The 17,931-nt window shown below is 37.0% G+C and overlaps 1 protein-coding gene across 2 annotated transcripts in view; it reads left to right on the forward strand.

Annotated features, from left to right (window-relative positions):
- Positions 1–17,931, forward strand: part of PRIM2 (DNA primase subunit 2) — a 315,402-nt gene that overhangs the window by 190,862 nt on the left and 106,609 nt on the right. For both annotated transcript variants that reach the window (XM_063666291.1, XM_054492444.2), the window contains exons 9-10: positions 10,385–10,457; positions 15,391–15,576. In XM_063666291.1, the coding sequence (XP_063522361.1) occupies positions 10,385–10,457; positions 15,391–15,576 (259 nt within the window). The remainder of the gene's footprint in view (positions 1–10,384; positions 10,458–15,390; positions 15,577–17,931) is intronic.

Raw genomic sequence — 17,931 nt, forward strand, 5'->3', positions numbered from 1 at the left:
AGATAAACATGTCACAGCTTTCTTTGTCCCCAGAGAAACAATTCAGGTTACCACCAAGCTAATCAGAATTCAAGATTGCTTCCCTAATAGTATAAATGGCAAACTATGACTTAAATATAAAAACTTGATTCCCAAGTAAAATGGTGTAAAAACAAGCACATTTACAGTAAACTTGAAGCACTTCCTTTAGTCGGCCTAATTGCAGCCTGTATTTTGCTTATGACTGGCAGAGATTGATCTTAGTGTAGCAAATAGAAGTCAGGGCAAGTCATCTGGCTATTCTATAGGTATACCTAGTCCTCCAGAGAACTATTTGATTGTTTTATGTCATTGTGTCCTCACTATACAATAATGCTATCCAGTAGAATCATAATGAGAGCAACAAATGTAAGCCACATATATAATTATATATAATTTTAAATTACTCAATGAAATTAATTTTGATAACATACCTTATTTACTCTTATTCAAAATATCTTTTATTTATTTTTTTAAGAGATGGGGTCTTGCTCTTTTGCCCAGGCTCAGCTACTTGAACTCCTAGGCTCAAGTGATCTTTCTTCCTTAGCTTCCTGAATAGCTGGGACTACAGATATGTGCCGCCACACCCAGCTCAAAATATTTTAATATGTAATCACTATGAAAAATTATGAATGAAATATTTTATAATGAAATATTAAAATTAAAGTACTAAGTCTTTGAAATCCAGTGTGTACTTTGTACTTATTGAACATCTCAATTTAGTTTAAGCTACGTTTCAAGTGCTCAGTGGTCACATTTGGCTAATGGATACTGTAACAGTAAAGCTTTATAAAAATGGATTTCATTTAAATCTCTACTGTTTAAGTTGAATATTTGTACTTTGGACACTTCCTAAAAATGTAAATATAGACTATAATGGTAGACTCACAAAATCTTCCAGATATCAGGTTATTCAAGGACATCTAAATTCTCCTATTAATACTTTGAGGTTAAGCATTTTATGTGATAGTATGAAGAAGGTTGGAAGGAAATTATTTTTTCTAGTATTCATAGGAAGAAATTGGTGAACGTTAAGAACAGAGAAAAAAAATCCAAAATGTTTAAGAATAATAAATTTAGGCCAAGACGATGATGATGTTTATTACAATTTAAGTGAAAAATACTGTGATAAACACTACAGACATTTCATTTGTCCTCACAACAACTTTTTGAGAGCAGCACTTTTGTGATCTGTTTTATAATCCCTGTTTTACCAGTGATTAAGATGAAAGCAATTAAGAGATCTTTGCAAAATCACACAGATAGTGACAGTATGCAAACTTTTGCATGACTCTTGAATTCTGAAACTTACCCTCTTAATCACTCTTCTCTATTTATTGCCTGGTTCTTTTATGCCTCCATGATTGCCTTGGGCAAACTGGACTTGGAGAAATTATACAAATGAAGAGGAGTTGCAGCCAATTCCTAAAGTGTTGCAACTATTCCACTACTTCCTGTTTACTCTGTCAAATTTTCATCAGTAGTCTGAAAAGGAGAAAATGACTGGAGTTGTAATCACCCATGAAAAGCTGACTTTTGCCCTCCCATTTTGTCAGTAATGCCCTGTGGCATTTATGTCACAGTAGTGGAGCTGGTGAATACCACTCCTGGAGCTGAGGTGTGATGATCCATCTTCTGCTAACAATCAGTGCCACAGCATGAAAAGATTATTATTATTTTTCTTAACCAGCTAATCTTGCCATGAGACCCATAAATCCACTTTCATGTAATTTCTGCTTTTTGTTTTCAACTCTGAGTTTCAACACTCAAAAACAATTCCCTGTTGAGTACCTAAGTGCTCGTATTGATATTTGTGGTACATTGAACAGGACTTAAATTTCTGTTGTTTCTACAAAGTCCAGGAGTAGGTCTGCCTTTCACTACAATTCACAGATCAGATGTGTACAGATGTATCTGTTTCAGATTTATCCTTTTATATATCCATGGTAGTTTTGCTCTGTACATTAGACATTTGTGAGATAGTATTTGGGGGGAAACTCTAGTTTAGTGTGGATGTGATTAATTATGCCTTGCTGTCTTGGTCATTCCCCAACCCCTGCATTCTCCAAAATTAGATTGATTTAATTGGATTTAAAATGGGATCATTTAAATTTGGTTGCATAAATATGTGTTTTGTATGTTTTGAAAGTCTTAACCTTTCTCTTTTCAGCCTATAAATTATTGAAATTCTGTTAGCTTTATAATTTTCTGTTTACTGTGATTTTAAGCTATATTGGAAAACTAGCCATGCTGCCCTCTTATGTTTAATGAGCAAGATAATATGAGAGGGAAAAGTTCCTCAGGGGCAACTGTGTTTTAATTAAGTTTTATGTAAATTTATGGAACAAATGCAACCATTAAAAGATGCTTTTGGCTGGGCACGGTGGCTCATGCCTGTAATCCCAGCACTTTGGGAGGCCGAGGCGGGCTGATCACCTGAGATCAGGAGTTCAAGACCAACCTGACCAACATGGAGAAATCCCATCTCTACTAAAAATACAAAATTAGCCAGGCATGGTGGCACGTGCATGTAATCCCAGCTACTCAGGAGGCTGAGGCAGGAGAATCACTTGAACCGGGGAGGCAGAGGTTGCAGTGAGCTGAGATCGGACCATTGCACTCCAGCCTGGGCAATAAGAGCAAAACTCCGTCTCAAATTTAAAAAAAAAAAAAAGGATGCTTTTATATATTTTGTGTATCATGAATTCTCTTATAGCGGAATATATAATTTAAGACCATCACCTCAAAACAAAACAAAAACACCAGATTACTTTTGTGTAGGCAGAGTTTGTTATACACAATTGCAAAATTCTGTTTTCTTAGAAGACACTATTATATGTACACTTAGGTGTTTAGAAACCTAGAGAAAACCTCAAATTTTCATGAAAACAGAAACTTAGCATTATATTATTACAAAGGAAATAGGACTTAAAGGGGTTTTTAAAATTATATTTTAATGGTCTTTGATTAAAGACCTATCTCAGGACCTACCTAATTTCCTACCGAATTTCTCCCCCACCCCCTGCCCACCTGCCTTTGCTTGTGTTTTTTCTCTAACCTAACCTCTTCATCTATAAACTACTTTTTAGAAATTTTCTTGGCTTTGCTTCTCTTTTCTGCCCCTCCATCTGTTATGTGATAACCCTTCAGATCCCAAGAAAAAGACTTTATTATTCCAAAATGCCATGCCCTTATCACATTCTTACTTTAAAACCCCTTCAACAACCTTAATAAACTTTAATCACATACTTTTATGAACCTGGTCAAAATGTCAGAATGTTTTAATATATTCAACATTGTTAAACTACAAATGATAAAAATATTAAAACAACAGGCCTTTGACTTTTTTTGTGATTATCACATCCTACTTCTAAACCTCCAAGCTTAAATTATTTTCTGACCACAATCTCTAATTCTTCCACTTTACTCCCTAGTTGCTCATTCCTACTGATTGTCATCTTCCCTTCATCCCAGCCTTCTATTTCAGTTCCCCAAGATCACCTCCCCCTGTGGCTCAGCAGGCTTCTCTATTCAACCTAGACCTGTTGTCAGGCATTTCAACAACATTCTAATAACATTCTAGAATCCTGTAGTCTGTGTTTCTAAAGCATAACTCTCTCTATTCAGTGCCATTGTATTGCTCAAAAATCTTTAATGCTCCACATTGCCTACCTTCTCCTCTCACCCTTCATTTAGAAGAGACCTCCTCTCTGTGGGCTTGAGGAACAATCGTTTTGAGCATTGTTGTGGCACTCATCACATTATCCTCCCTGGACTATGTCTGGATCCTTCACTGCTTGGACCCTTCCTTGGTCACAAAGGTGCTTAATAAGTGTATGCTGAGAGATAGGGGGGTTGTACAGGGATTCCAGAAGGGGTGTGTGTGTGGTGTTTTTTTTGTTTGTTTGTTTTAATAATTAGAATCTTTTACATCCAGATAAGGACAACAACTGGGATGTGGAAAAAAAGTGTCTTATAGGGAGAGAATCTGACAATCTAGTGATATTAGAAAAGTAGTTTGTTCTGGGTTTTATGCATTTATATGGTTCTGTTTCGGTAGTGAAGGTGTTTATTTTGCTGTTACAGTGCAGCAATTGTTACATTTTAGCAAAAATACACTATATCCTTTTACAATCCAGTGTCTTCAGATAGATTTCTAATGTAATTGAATATTCACTGAACCACATCTTTATTGTTTTCACTACTTTTCTATAACTTAAGAAAACTGATATTTCACCCTTAATGCCTTTCACCTGATACTTTAGCAAATAAATTATGCATAGGGAGTGTAAGTAAATCACTGCAATTCCTTATCCATTACCACACATATTTATGGATGAAAAAAATTGATGCATAGCTTGCCTTGTCTTTTTCCTTTTAAGCTTGTGGAAAATTAGTGGCTAAACTGAGAATTAAGGAAATCAAATTCAGATTTTTCAAGATTCTCTGATTAATCAAACATTGCCCTTTATATTTGGCAAAATAGTCGTTAATGATATAATTTGAATTTTGTGACCCATTAAAATGTTCTTCGGTCTTCTATATCGAAAAAATGGTATTTGTGTTACATCTAACTTTATTCTTTTATGAAATATTAGGAGTAGGAAAGCTTTTATGCTTACTGAATCCCTTGTTAAAAAAAACTATGTTGGTGACAGTAAATGTCTCTCAAAATAAAGCTGTGAGTATTTTAAATGGACAGAAAACTGTTTTCTGCTGGGTTTGCATGTGTTTATAGATGTTGAAGCAATTAGAAATGTTTTTTGCATTTAAAAATGACTTTCTGTGTTTTCCCAATATAATAATTACTAAGACATGTTCCCTCAAAATCGATCATTTTCAAATCATGAAAATAAGAATATATTTTGACAATTCATTAATATAGCAGCTTCATTTATTTGGCAGCAGCGTGATAGAAAGCTGGCGCTGAGCTCTGAATGGAGAAGGGTGCGTCTCTTTCCCTGGCTACCTGTTAGGATTCTCCTTTAGAACCATCTTTTGGCACTTCCAAGTAAAAGCCAGTTTCATGAGCCAATGTGAATTGTTTTTAAGGGTTTTTTTATTTTATGGCAGCATTATTTGTTTTTCTTCTACCTTGATTTTTGAGCTTCCGTCAATGTTTCATTATTATGAGGAAAAAACCATTCACCTGGGAACACTGTAAGGATAAGTGAAGAAAATTTATTATCAAAACTTGTATTTTCATAATTTCTTTGTAAGTTTATTCCTGAATTACAGTTTTATTGTTTAGGCTAAATAGTTTTTATCTTGTGGAAAGTGAACTCTTGGCTTGGAAGCACTCAGTCTCAGTCACTTAGGCTAGAAACTGATCTGTTATTCTTCACTTTTCTACCTCCTTCATCAAAGCATATCCATTCTTTTCCAGAAAATTTCCTGAACCCATCTATTGCCTTCCTTTCTCCATCCGTTACCACTACTTTACTCAGGCTCTCACCTTTCCTCGCCTGGATATAATATTGCCTACGGTATTCTTCCAGTTATTTGCCAGTCCCTCCCCTTTCTAATTATTTCCCCACACTGCTTTGTTTTTCAAGTGTAAACTGGATTATGTCAGTTCTTGCCTCACATCTTTTCATGATTTTTCACTGCCTGCAGAGCGTGGGATACAGGCTTCTCACCATCTGCCTTTCTTGTGTTGTATCTAACAATCCCCCTGCCCCCCAGCTATCCTTAACTAGTTCAAATAGGTGTTAAGTAGCTGAGATGTTTATTATCACCTCCTCTAATGCAGACATAAGTAAGCCTTTCTGATTATAGATGAGTAGAGGAGAAATGCCATTCCTAATTCTGATACTTAACATCTTCATTTCTATCATATTCATCCCCACCCCCATGGGTTCCATACTTGCCCACACTAGGCTGGTGGCCTTCTTTCTATTACGTATATGTCTTTTTTATAGAGTTTTTATTTTTTATTTTTGAGACAGGGTCTCACTCCCTCATCCAGGCTGGACTGCAGTGATGTGACCATAAATCACTGCAACCTCAAACTCCTAGCTAGGCTCAAGCAATCCTCCCACCTCAGCCTCCTGAGTAGCTGAGACTACAGGTGCGTGCCACCACACCCAGCTAATTTTTTTTTTTTTTTGTAGCGATGATGTCTTGCTGTATGTTGCCCAGGCTGATCTCTAACTCCTGGGCTCAAGCGGTCTTCCTGCCTTGGCTTCCGAAAGTGCTGGGAATAGAGCCACTAGGACTGGCTAAAAATATTTTTAGAAATTTGATGTCTACACAGTTTAAGTTTACTTATATTCTCTCTGTAGGCATTTATACCAATAAAGTCTTTGCATTCATCGTTGCTAGCATTCTCTTGCTTTTTCTCTTTTTTTTCCTTGAAATTTAGCCCTTTTGTATATTCTAGTGAGGTGTGGAAGAACAAGCATTTTATACTGTCATTTAGGCAAATGTATATGTTCTCTTTACATGTCTTCTCTTTGTACTTAGTATAGTATGCATTAATCTGGGCTGAGAACAACTTCCTTGTGGCATAGTAATCATTTGGCTTCATTTACTCAATAACTATAATTCTGTTCGTATATCCTTTTACCATTTATAGAGGCCTTTCATATTTGTTTATTTGATCTGAACAATCCTGTTACATCATTGTGATCACCACCTTCAGCTGATAGACTAAGAAGCTGAGACTTATAAGGGTCAATGGCATGGCCTAGTACTTCCCAGCTGGGTGATGGCTCCTCTACAGGATCATGCTGTTGTCTCTCTTACAATCCTGTTATTTCTGTACTTACTGGTCAAGACTGCAATTGCTCTTTGTGCTGGAGTATGCTTTACTGATTTTAATTAGCACTTTGGATACATTATTTCATTTGATTTCCCCAGTATTTCTGTTAATTAGGCAGGGCTGGCATTATTAGTGCCATTTTACAAATAAGGATGATGCAAATCAGAATGGTTAAGTGACTTGTCCCAGTTTGCAGAACTGGTATTTAAAGAACAAAAACCAGCCGGGCGCAGTGGCTCACGCCTGTAATCCCAGCATTTTGGGAGGCCGAGGCGGGTGGATCACGAGGTCAGGAGGTCGACACCATCCTGGCTAACACAGTGAAACCCCGTCACTACTAAAAAATACAAAAATTAGCCGGGCGTGGTTGTGGGCGCCTGTATTCCCAGCTACTTGGGAGGCTGAGGCAGGAGAATGGCGTGAATCCGGGAGGCGGAGCTTGCAGTGAGCCGAGATCGCCCCACTGCACTCCAGCCTGGGCGACAGAGTGAGACTCCCTCTCAAAAAAAAAAAAAAAAAAACCAAGAACGTGTCTTCATACTCCTAGCCTACTGCCATTCCCAATGCCCCATACTGCCTCTTTGCTCTACTGTAAGACATGTTGGAAAAAGAAATAACATTTTTATTCCTGAGATTTCACTGAAACAATTATCTGGTTATGCTGTGTACTAAAGTCTAAAACATTGAAGTTAAATGGCAGCTATCAATTTAACTTTGCGTGAGTTTTATATGCCATTGTGCTACTGCAATTAATGGAATGCATAGAATCCAATAACACATTGTCAGAAAGGTGTTACTCAAGGGAAAGATAATACAAGGCAAGGGAAAATAGTACAAGAGGAGATGTGTTTTAGGATATGGTCTCATAGGGGAAGAAGAAGAATTGTTTCTTCAAGCCCTATAGGTTGGAAAGACCCATGTAACAAAAGACAGATTAATAGGAGAAAAACAAACAAGTTTATTAACATTTTGTATCAGTTTTCTGTGCTTGTAACAGAATATCTGAAATTGGGTAATTTATAAAGGAAACAAATTTATTTCTTACAGTTATGGAGGATGGGAAGTCCAAGGTCCAGAGGGTGCACCTGGTGAGAGCTTTCTTGCTGGTAGGGACTCTCTGAAGAGTCTTGAGGTTGGTGTAGGGTATCACATGGCAAGGGGGCTGAGTGTGTTAACATGCCAGCTCAAGTCTCTCTTCCTTATTTTGTAAAGCCACATGTTTCCCTCCCATGGCAACTCGTTAATCTATTAATCCTCTGTCCATTAATCCCACCTCTCAATACTGCCACATTAGGGATTAAACTTAAACATGAGTTTTGGAAGGGACAGATATTCAAACCATAGCACATGTGTGTGCTATGGAAGACATATGCATGGAAAACATCCAGAAAGTAAGTAGTTCTCAAAAAAGGTGTTTTCAATTCAAGTTTACATAGCAAATTCAACTAAGAGCAATAAATTTCTAGAGAAGTGACATGGCAAAGGAAAAGCACTTTGAGTCTCTGGTGGCAGCAACTTGTGAGAAGGCAAATAAATGGCAGATAAAGACCAGTTGGTAAAGCTTGTTCATATAGTTTCCTCTGGTATCATCTCCACATAATAAGAATCTGAAGTTATCTTCACTGATTAACCTTTGTTCTCACTGGTAAAAGGTGGGCAGGATGACTTTTGTCTTTGTAAATCTGTGTTTTGCTTTTAGGCAGATAGAGGGAGGGCAGAGAGCTTTCCTGAATCTGCTTCTTCTTGAATTGCCTTCACTCAATAATCCTTCATGTTTTGGGGATGGCATCTTCTGGTTTCCCTCAGTATTAGTCTACTCATTCTGCTCTCAGAGTAATTCTCAGGTCCTTCTTAGCCTGTAGAAGGAGGACTTGCAGGGAGGGGAAATCTGTACCTTTTTTTTTTTTTCCTTTTTTTTGATACAGGGTCTCACTCTGTCACCCAGGGTGGAGCACGATCTCAGCTCACTGCGTCCTACACCTCCTGGGCTCAAGCCATCCTACTGCTTCAGCTTCCTGAGTAGCTGGGACTACAGGCACACACCACCGTGCCTGGCCAATTTTTGTATTTTTTGTAGAGACAAGGTTTTGTCATGTTGCTTAGGCTAGTCTTGAACTCCTGGGCTCAAGCCATCTGCCTGCCTCAGCCTCCCAAAGTGCTGGGATGACAGGTGTGAGCCAGCTATATTGTGGTTTTGCTTCATGATCCATACCGATTGTTTAATCAGTAAAATTGATTGATTATGGAAACAACAGCCTGTCTACAGAGCATCTTGAGCGTATATGTGGTTCAGCAGGAAGAATCTGTAACTGAGCAGATAGAAAGTAGTATCGGATTTTTTGTTGGTTTGTTTGTTTTTTTGAGACAGTCTCGCTCTATAGCCTAGGCTTGAATGCTCAGGCATGATCATGGCTCACTACAGCCGTGATCTCCCTGGCTCAAGCAATCCTCTTACCTCAGCCTCCAGAGCAGCTAGGACTACAGCCATGCCACCATGCCCAGGTTTTTTTTTTTTTTTTTTTTTTTAATTTTTATTATTTGTAGAGACAGAGTCTTACTCTGTTGCCCAGGTGGAATTCTTTATGATCATAATGACTCTTCACTCCAGAATTTCCCTTTAGTTGTGGTATTTGTATAATCCTTGGTTTGATTGTGAATTTCTATGTAGTCTAGCAGCTGTTTTTTGCTATGTCACACCTGCATGCACCTGAGTCTGTGTTCATGGAGTTGGGCATGAGTAGTGTGTTGTGTCAAGGAGGTGAAACATTACTGAGGTGGGTGGCTGAAGGTAGTATATACCAAGTTATATTTCCTAATTTGAAGATAGTCATGCAGGAAAATTTATTATAGGGAATAGGATTATATGGTGCAGTGAAAAAATGGGGAATTAGGACTCAAAAGGTTTGAGTCCTGCACTGCTGACTTGCTTTCTGATCCTAACAAGTTTCTAACTCCTCCAAGCCTCCATTCATCAAATGATATATAGAAACGCTCTCTCAGGGGGTTGCAAGGATCTAATTAGAGGCTATTGAAGACTCTTTGTACACTGTAAAATGCTATTCAGATATTATTTATTTTAATAAACAGTGATTGCTTTATGTCAGGCTCTTTAACAAAAATTCTTACAATTCAAACCTCCTATCAACACTGCAAAGCAGGCATTATTGTCACCATTAGTCAATAAGGCACCTGGCATACAGAGAGTGAGTAACTAAGTAACTTGCTCACCTACTACTTTTAAGTGATGATTCCCAATTTAAGTTCCAGCTGCTTTTTTGCTATGTTGTTGTTCTGTTAATAAAGGATAAATGGTAGAGGTTTGAACTTTAACAACTTGGATTATGCTTCTAAAAAAATGGAAGTGGTGCTCTAGACTAGGAGTCAGGAGGTTCAGACTGTTACTGTATTTTTGTATTATTTTGGGGTAAGTTACTTAAATTAATTTCATTAAATACGTTTAAAACACTTGGCTATGTTTCTGCTAAGGTTTATATGTAAAATGCTTTCTTATTTTAATCATTTTCAGAATTTAAAAAATTTCCTTCGAAGGGATCAAAAGTATTTTATGAATCTGTTTTAATATTTTTTTTTTTTTTAAAGTCATTCCTACACTGGCCAAGATTACAGTACCCAGGGAAATGTTGGGAAGATTTCTTTAGATCAGATTGATTCGGTAAGTAGCACATTCTTTTAAACTTAGAACTTTATCAAGGGAGGGAACATAGATTTTCTTAAATCAAAGACTTTTGGGTGAGGAGATAGAATATTATTTCACTGCTTGCTGATTAATTTTAAAGAAAATCCCATGTCCTACTTATATGATTTTAAAAAAATCATAGGAAAATCATTTAATCAGAAAATTATCTGTACTTTTATGAAAACAGAATTTAATCAACTATTCCAAACAGGAATTCTTTTAAATAGCTAAATGGAGTTTGTGTTTACATTTAAATACTGTATACATTTAATAAAGGGGAAATGGAAAACACTAAGTGTATTAGTTTGTTAGGGCTGTCATGACAACAGAAATTTATTTTCTCACAGTCTAGAGGCTTGAAATCCAAGATCAAAGTGATAGTAGGTTTAATTTCTTCCAGGGCCTTTCTTGTCTCACAGATGGCTGCCTTCTCCTTGTGTTTTCCTGTGGTTTTCCCACTGCTTGCATACATCCCTGGTGTCTCTTCTTTTTGTAAGGACACTGAGTACGTGAGACCAGGGCCCCACCCCCATGGCCTCCTTTAATCTTAATGATTTCTTTAAAGGCCCCTTCTCTAAATATAGTCACATTTGGAGCTACTAGAGGTCAGGACTTGATATATGAATTTCAGGGGGAGAGGACAATTCATCATCTAGTGTAGGCTACGAGATTAATAGATAGCTTATTTTAGCATCATTTGACTTTGTGGTTCCATAGGGTAGCATACTTTGCCATACTTGTAGAATTTCTCTTTAATATATAACAGCATTTGCACTCCATACACAAAGGGAAAATAAGCCAGCCATGAATAATCTTGGGTTAGATGACTACCAAATTATTCACAATAAATTAAAAATACACAGGGATTTTAATGCTTGGAAACAAGAACTGTAATAAGACTAGTAGAGAAAGACTGTGAGTTTGGATCAGAATGAATAGTTCATCTTCCATTTGAAAAATTATAAAAGAGCAGTTGCAGTTAATATGTCTAGAAATAACAATAGGGTTGCCTACTTTACACAGTTGATTTGTTGATTTGAAATTTGTTCTCAAAGTTGTCCCATCTTTTAATTTTTTTATTAAACACTTATCGCTAACAGTCCCCCTTCTCACTTCCACTCATGTGATTTGTGCTTATATAATGTGAGTGGTTGGAGGTTAATTCTGTTCCTAGTTCTAGCTAGATGTTATGTTTCCCCAATCACAAGCAAATGTGAATTTGGTTGGATACTGTTGGAGTTCATAGAAATATTAATTCATTTAATGGATATATATTGAGCCCATCAGTTATGTAGCAGCCATTGTGCTGTGGATACAGAAGTGAGGAAAACAGAAAATGTCCCTGCCTTCATGGACCTTACATGAGGGAGAGGGACAACATAATAAATAATAAATGAGCAATATAATGTTAAGTGCTATGATGATGATCCTGTCATGGGTCTGTGTCTGAGACCCCGTGGTGAGTAATACAGATGTATCTTTTTTTGGACTGCCTCCTAACTCTGTATCTATATTGTTTGATCTTCACAACAGCATGTCATTTGCATATCCCTTGGTATTTGCAACTCTTCTCCAATTGTTTTCTTTAGTTTTTTCTTCCAACAAATCTGGCTTTCTCAACGCTGTTTCCCCTGTGGCCCTCTTCAAGTAGAGACAACTTTCCCCCTGAGTTCGTATATAGGTGTGCGGTGAGTGTCTTTCTTGGTCCACATTTCTCTGCCTTCCATTGTTACAGCTCCAGCTCCTTTAAAGCCCTTGTGATCTTATTATATCATCTGATACCTCCTTTGTTGCTATTCCACCCCCTCCCCCCACACCTGTATTCGTTGATGATTTGAACACCTAGCTAATTGTCTTGTGTACTGGCGCTATTCTTGTTATTGTTCTTGGCCTCTGCAAGATCCAAGTTGATAATTTATCCCCTATCCTGGACTTGTGATTCTTCTGTTTGCTTGTTTTCCATGATCATTTTTCTATCTGTATATAGCCAGACACTATCTTTTTAATTTTTATTATTTGGACTATTGCCCACACCTCTTAAGTATCCCGCCTGCTTCCATTCTTACTCTCATATAGTCTTTTCACTACATAACAGCCAGAGTTCTCTTTGTTTATTGAATCACATCAGTCTTCTGGTCAGAACCCTCTAGTGGGTTTTCGTCATATGTAGACTTAAATCCAAACTCATGTTATGGCCTCTGAAGCCATATGTGCTCATCATTTCTGTTTTATCTTCTGCTCCATTCCGGCTCACTCACTTGCTCTGGTCACATGGATCTTACGCTCTCTTGTAGCACCATGTTTATTCCTTCTCAGGATCTTCATTTCACTAGAATCCAACTTACTTTGTCTTACTTGAAATGCCATCTCCTCAAAAAGACTTCCCTGGCCACCCAAATTGAAGTACCTCTTCCCTAATCACACTTGATTTCATTTCTCTATTTCATTTCCAGTGCTTTGGCATCAGATGTTATCTTTTTAATGTATTCATTGTCCGTCTCCTCCTATTAAAATATAAGCTCTTTGAGGACAGGGTTTTTGACTTCTGTGTTCACTACTGGTTCCCCAGGGCTGTAAACATAGTAAGTGTTAAATAAATATTTGTTGATTGAATGAATAAAAAGTAATCAAGGAATGTGCCAAAAGAAATAGAAATTGAGTTGGGTCTTGAATGATGACTTGGCTTTGGCTACATGGCATGTGCATGAGAAGGGTGCACCAGGTAGGGCTAGCAGAGTGAGAAAAATGAGAAGCTACAGAGCATGACTGCGTGGTCATGGGATAGTGAATAATCCAGTGGACTGGAGCCGAGGACTCATTTTGGTGTAGTAATAATATACTGGGCTTTCCCGGGCTCCCTGTCACAGTGCTTCTGTGGTGCCCAAGTTTTGCCCTTGTTGGAGCCCTCATTTTATCATTTATTTCATGTGTTTAACTTACATAGTAGTGAATGTGTCTTTTTCCTTAACTGAATTAAAGGGGACAATTAGGTCCTAGCTTATTTTCCAGAACACTTAATAAATAATTGTTCTGTTACGTATAATTGAAAAGTAGTTATTGGCCAGGCACAGTGGGTCATGCCATCTGTAATCCTAGCACTTTGAGAGGCCAAGGTGGGAGGATCACCTGAGGTCAGGAGTTCGAGACCAGCCTGGCCAACATGGTGAAACCCTGTCTCTACTACAAGTACCAAAATCAGCTGGGCATGTTAGCAGGCACCTGTAATCCCTGCTACTCAGGAGGCTGAAGCAGGAGAATTGCGTGAACCTGGGAGGCAGAGGTTATAGTGAGCCGAGATGGCACTGCTGCACTCCAGCCTGGGCAACAGAGTGAGATTCCATCTCAAAAAAATAAAGAAGAAAAAAAAGAAAAGTAGTTACCAGATATTGAGGAAGCCTTGCATGTTCATACTAAGGATGCTGAATATTGATTGTATGGATTAGAACAATGTTTAGAAAAAAAATCAGATATTAATATGAAGGAACAAAAATGGTCTCATGAAAACGAGCTGAAAGGCTTTCTAGTTAGTTCTACCAAGGGAGGATATAGGTCTGAATGAACTAGACTGGGGATGGAAAAATTCAGAAGTTGTTACTGTAAAAGAGTGAAGAGAAACTGAATGGTCACTAGAGGGAGCAGCAAAGTCAAGCAAAGTGAGACCTGCTCTTTCTTGTAGATGAAGTGAACTTGCTAAGGCATATGTGAGGGAGTGAGAATTTAAGTCTTGGGAGGATATTTAAGGAAGTCATAGAGAATGCAATTGAAACCGTAAGTGAAAAATTAAAGTAGGCAATGATATTTCATTTTTGGCACTAAGGCACTAACTACACTTTGTTCCTTTTAACTTGATTTCTTTAACATATTTATTTGAATTTTCCTTATGAGAACAGTTTCTCTTATTTTTGTGTTCTGCTTTGTATTTGAGTTATCTTAAAAGTTCATCTGCTATTCAGCAATTGTACTTTTATCTCAGGGAAATGAAATCTTATGTTCATATAAAAACCTCTTCAAGAGTGCTCATAATAGCTTCATTTGAAATAGCCCAAACTGGAAACAACCCAAGTGTTCTTCAATGAGTGAATAAATAAATTATGATACATTCATACCATGAAAAACTAGTTAATAATAAAGAAACGAGCTTATGTACAACTTAGATGAATCTTGAGGGAATTCTACTGAGTAAAAAATGACAGTCTCAAAACAATACATATTATATGATTCTATTATACTCTTGAAATGACAGAATTATAGAGATGGAGAACCAGATCAGTGGTTGCCAAAGATTAGGGAGCTGAGGGAGGGGAGCAGGGTGCAAAAGATAGATGGGGGTGGTTATAAAATCATGAGAGATCCTTGTGGTGACAGAACTGTTCTGCATCTTGACTGTGGTGGTGGATGTATGAACCTACATGTGACAAAATTGTATAAAATTTAATACGGAAGTAAGTGCATGAGTACAACTAAGGAAACTTGAATAAGACTAGTGGATTGTATCAATGTGAGTATCCTGTTTGTGATAATCTACTGTAGTTGTACATGATTTTATCTTTGGGGGAATTTGGATATATGCTGTCTCTTTGTATTATTTCTTGTAAATGTATGGGAGTCTATAGTTAACTTCAAAGAAAAAGTTTAATTAAATTAAAAAAACAGGTAAAATAAATTTTAATAGTATGTTATTTAATCCAAAGTATCTAAAATATTATATTAACTTGTAACCAATAAAAAATGTTAATAAGAAACATCTTATACAGATAAGAGTCATCTGTAACCACAGTAATAAAGTAGCACTTTCTTATGGTGTTTGTTTTTTTATTCCAATTAAATTGAATTAGCAACCATAACAAATATTACAGGGGACCTGATAAGTCTTCCACATAACTTAAAACTCTATTGTTTTTTCTTGTAGCTTTCTACCAAATCCTTCCCACCTTGCATGCGTCAGTTACATAAAGCCTTGCGGGAAAATCACCATCTTCGTCATGGAGGCCGAATGCAGTATGGCCTATTTCTGAAGGGCATTGGTTTAACTTTGGAACAGGCATTGCAGTTCTGGAAGCAAGAATTTATCAAAGGAAAGATGGATCCAGACAAGGTAATTTTGAAAAAAAATATCAGAGTGGTACCTGATATTTTAATTTGGTCTGAAAATGAAACGGTCTATTTTTTTTTTAAATATGCTCCCTGCAATGTAGTTGAAAATTCTAAAAGGATAAATGTGTTGACAATTCAGTTTAGATAAAAAGAAACTTGCATATTAATCTAATACAAAAGATTGGGAAAAGGACTGTTTTCTTTGTAGGTATACTGCCAGTGGTAATTATAAGACTGAAATTGCTTTCAGAGTTATATATCTGTAGGAATGTATGTGTGTCTATACATATGCACGTAATGTTTTGAGCACTGGGAGATATCATGAACAAATAAAATGAAACAATTTAAAATATTTTCTATTATGTTATGCAGAATCTTTTATGAACTTTTGGTTTTTTTTTTCGAGACAGGGTCTTCCTCTGTTGCCCAGGCTGGGCTGGAGTGCAATGGTGCAATCATGGCTCACTGCAGTCTTGACCTTTGGGCTCAAGTGATCCTCCCACTTCATCCTTCCCAGTAGCTAGGGCCACAGGTGGACACCATTATGCCTGGCTAATTTTTTCTTTTTTAAATTTTTTGTAGAGCTGGAGTCTCACTATGTTGCCCAGGGTGGTCTCAAACTCTTGGGCTCAAGCCATTCTCCTGCCTTGGCGTGCTGAAGGATTGTGATTACAGCTGTGAGCCTGAGTCATCATACACAGCCTATAGAACATTTTTAGATGGACAATAATTACTATAAACCTGAACAACTTTTTAAAAACCCTATCCGCAGTGCTTATATTCCCAATCCTACGCCTTATTTCTCTTTAATAGTGCCAGCTAATAACATTTTATTTGGAAATATGATTTCTTGCCCCTTCTATGCCATGACACTGTGGTATGAATAACATTTTTTACTGTTTATTTCTTGATTTGCTGCCTCCTAAAAGTAAATTATAGAAGAAAGAATATTTATCAGGTACATTTTATAGTACTTTATTATGTTTTATGTTAGTTTGCAAGCATTGGCAAAATAAAATACCACAGACTGGTTGGCTTAAAAAACAGAAGTTTATTTCCTCACACTTCTGGAGGCTGGAAGTCCAAGATCCAAGCATTGGCAGATTTGGTTTCTCCTGAGGCCTGTCTCCTTGGCTTACTGGTGGCCTTCTTCTTGCTTTGTGCTCACATGGCCTTTTCTCTGTGCATGTGCATCCCTGGTGTTTCTTCCTTTTCTTATAAATACACTAGTCTTACGGGATTAGGGCTCCACTCATCTGATCTCTTTTAACCTTAATTATCCCTTTAGAGGCCCTATCTCCAATTACAGTTGGATTTGGAGTTAGGGGTTCAACAAATGACTTTTAGGAGATCACAATTCAGCTCATGTCTGTAGCTATATACTTTATTAAAAAGCTCAGATTTTTAAAAATAATATTATAAAAAGCTCTTACAGTTTTTTCAGATTTGTTTTAAAAACTGTCTTCATCGACAATTATCCATAGAATCTTAATGAAGTCATTTAATAGGATTTTCTTTGAGCAGTTTTGGATAATGTTTTTTATATTTGTTTTAAAGGTAATTTATTCTAATTATAGAAAATATGAAAAATACAGAAAAATTCACCTGTTATCCTCCAATTTGAAATAATTACTGTCAACATTGTAGCCTTTTACTCTAGTCTACAGAACTAAACACCACTGATTTTCACCATTCTAAAAATTGTCATTATAGTATGATTATTTTTCCATATTTTTGACCAAACTTTGAAAATATCTTAATGAGTTACGTAATATATCCTTTGAAAGTGATGTAATTTGTTTAATCATTCTCCTATTGTTGGACATTTGGTTGTGTCTAATTTGGTTCTGTTATATATGTTACTAATACAAATAACAGAGTCAAATAGCTAATATCCTGTGGACATAGATAATTGATTATAGTTTTGATTATATTCTCTGTGTGTGTGTGTGTGTGTGTGTGTGTGTATATATACACACACACACATTCACCAGGAAATAAAATTATAAGAAACTACACACAGCTGGGCAGGTTGGCTCACACCTATAATCCTAGCACTTTGGGAGATCGAGGCAGGTGGGTCACCTGAGGTCAGGAGTTCAAGACCAGCCTGGCCAACATGGTGAAATACCGTCTCTACTAAAACTACAAAAATTAACTGGGCATGGTGGCAGGTGCCTATAATCCCAGGTACTTGGGTGGCTGAGTCAGGAGAATCACTTGAACCTGGGAGGTGGAGGTTGCAGTGAGCTGAGATCGCACCACTGTACTCCAGCCTGAGTGACAGAGCGAGACTCCAACTCAAGAAAAAAAAAAAAGGAAACTACACACAATTTTAAAGTTTTAATGCATGCTG

This window comes from Pongo pygmaeus, chromosome 5 (genome assembly GCF_028885625.2).
Source record: "Pongo pygmaeus isolate AG05252 chromosome 5, NHGRI_mPonPyg2-v2.0_pri, whole genome shotgun sequence".
Classification (NCBI taxonomy): domain Eukaryota; kingdom Metazoa; phylum Chordata; class Mammalia; order Primates; family Hominidae; genus Pongo; species Pongo pygmaeus.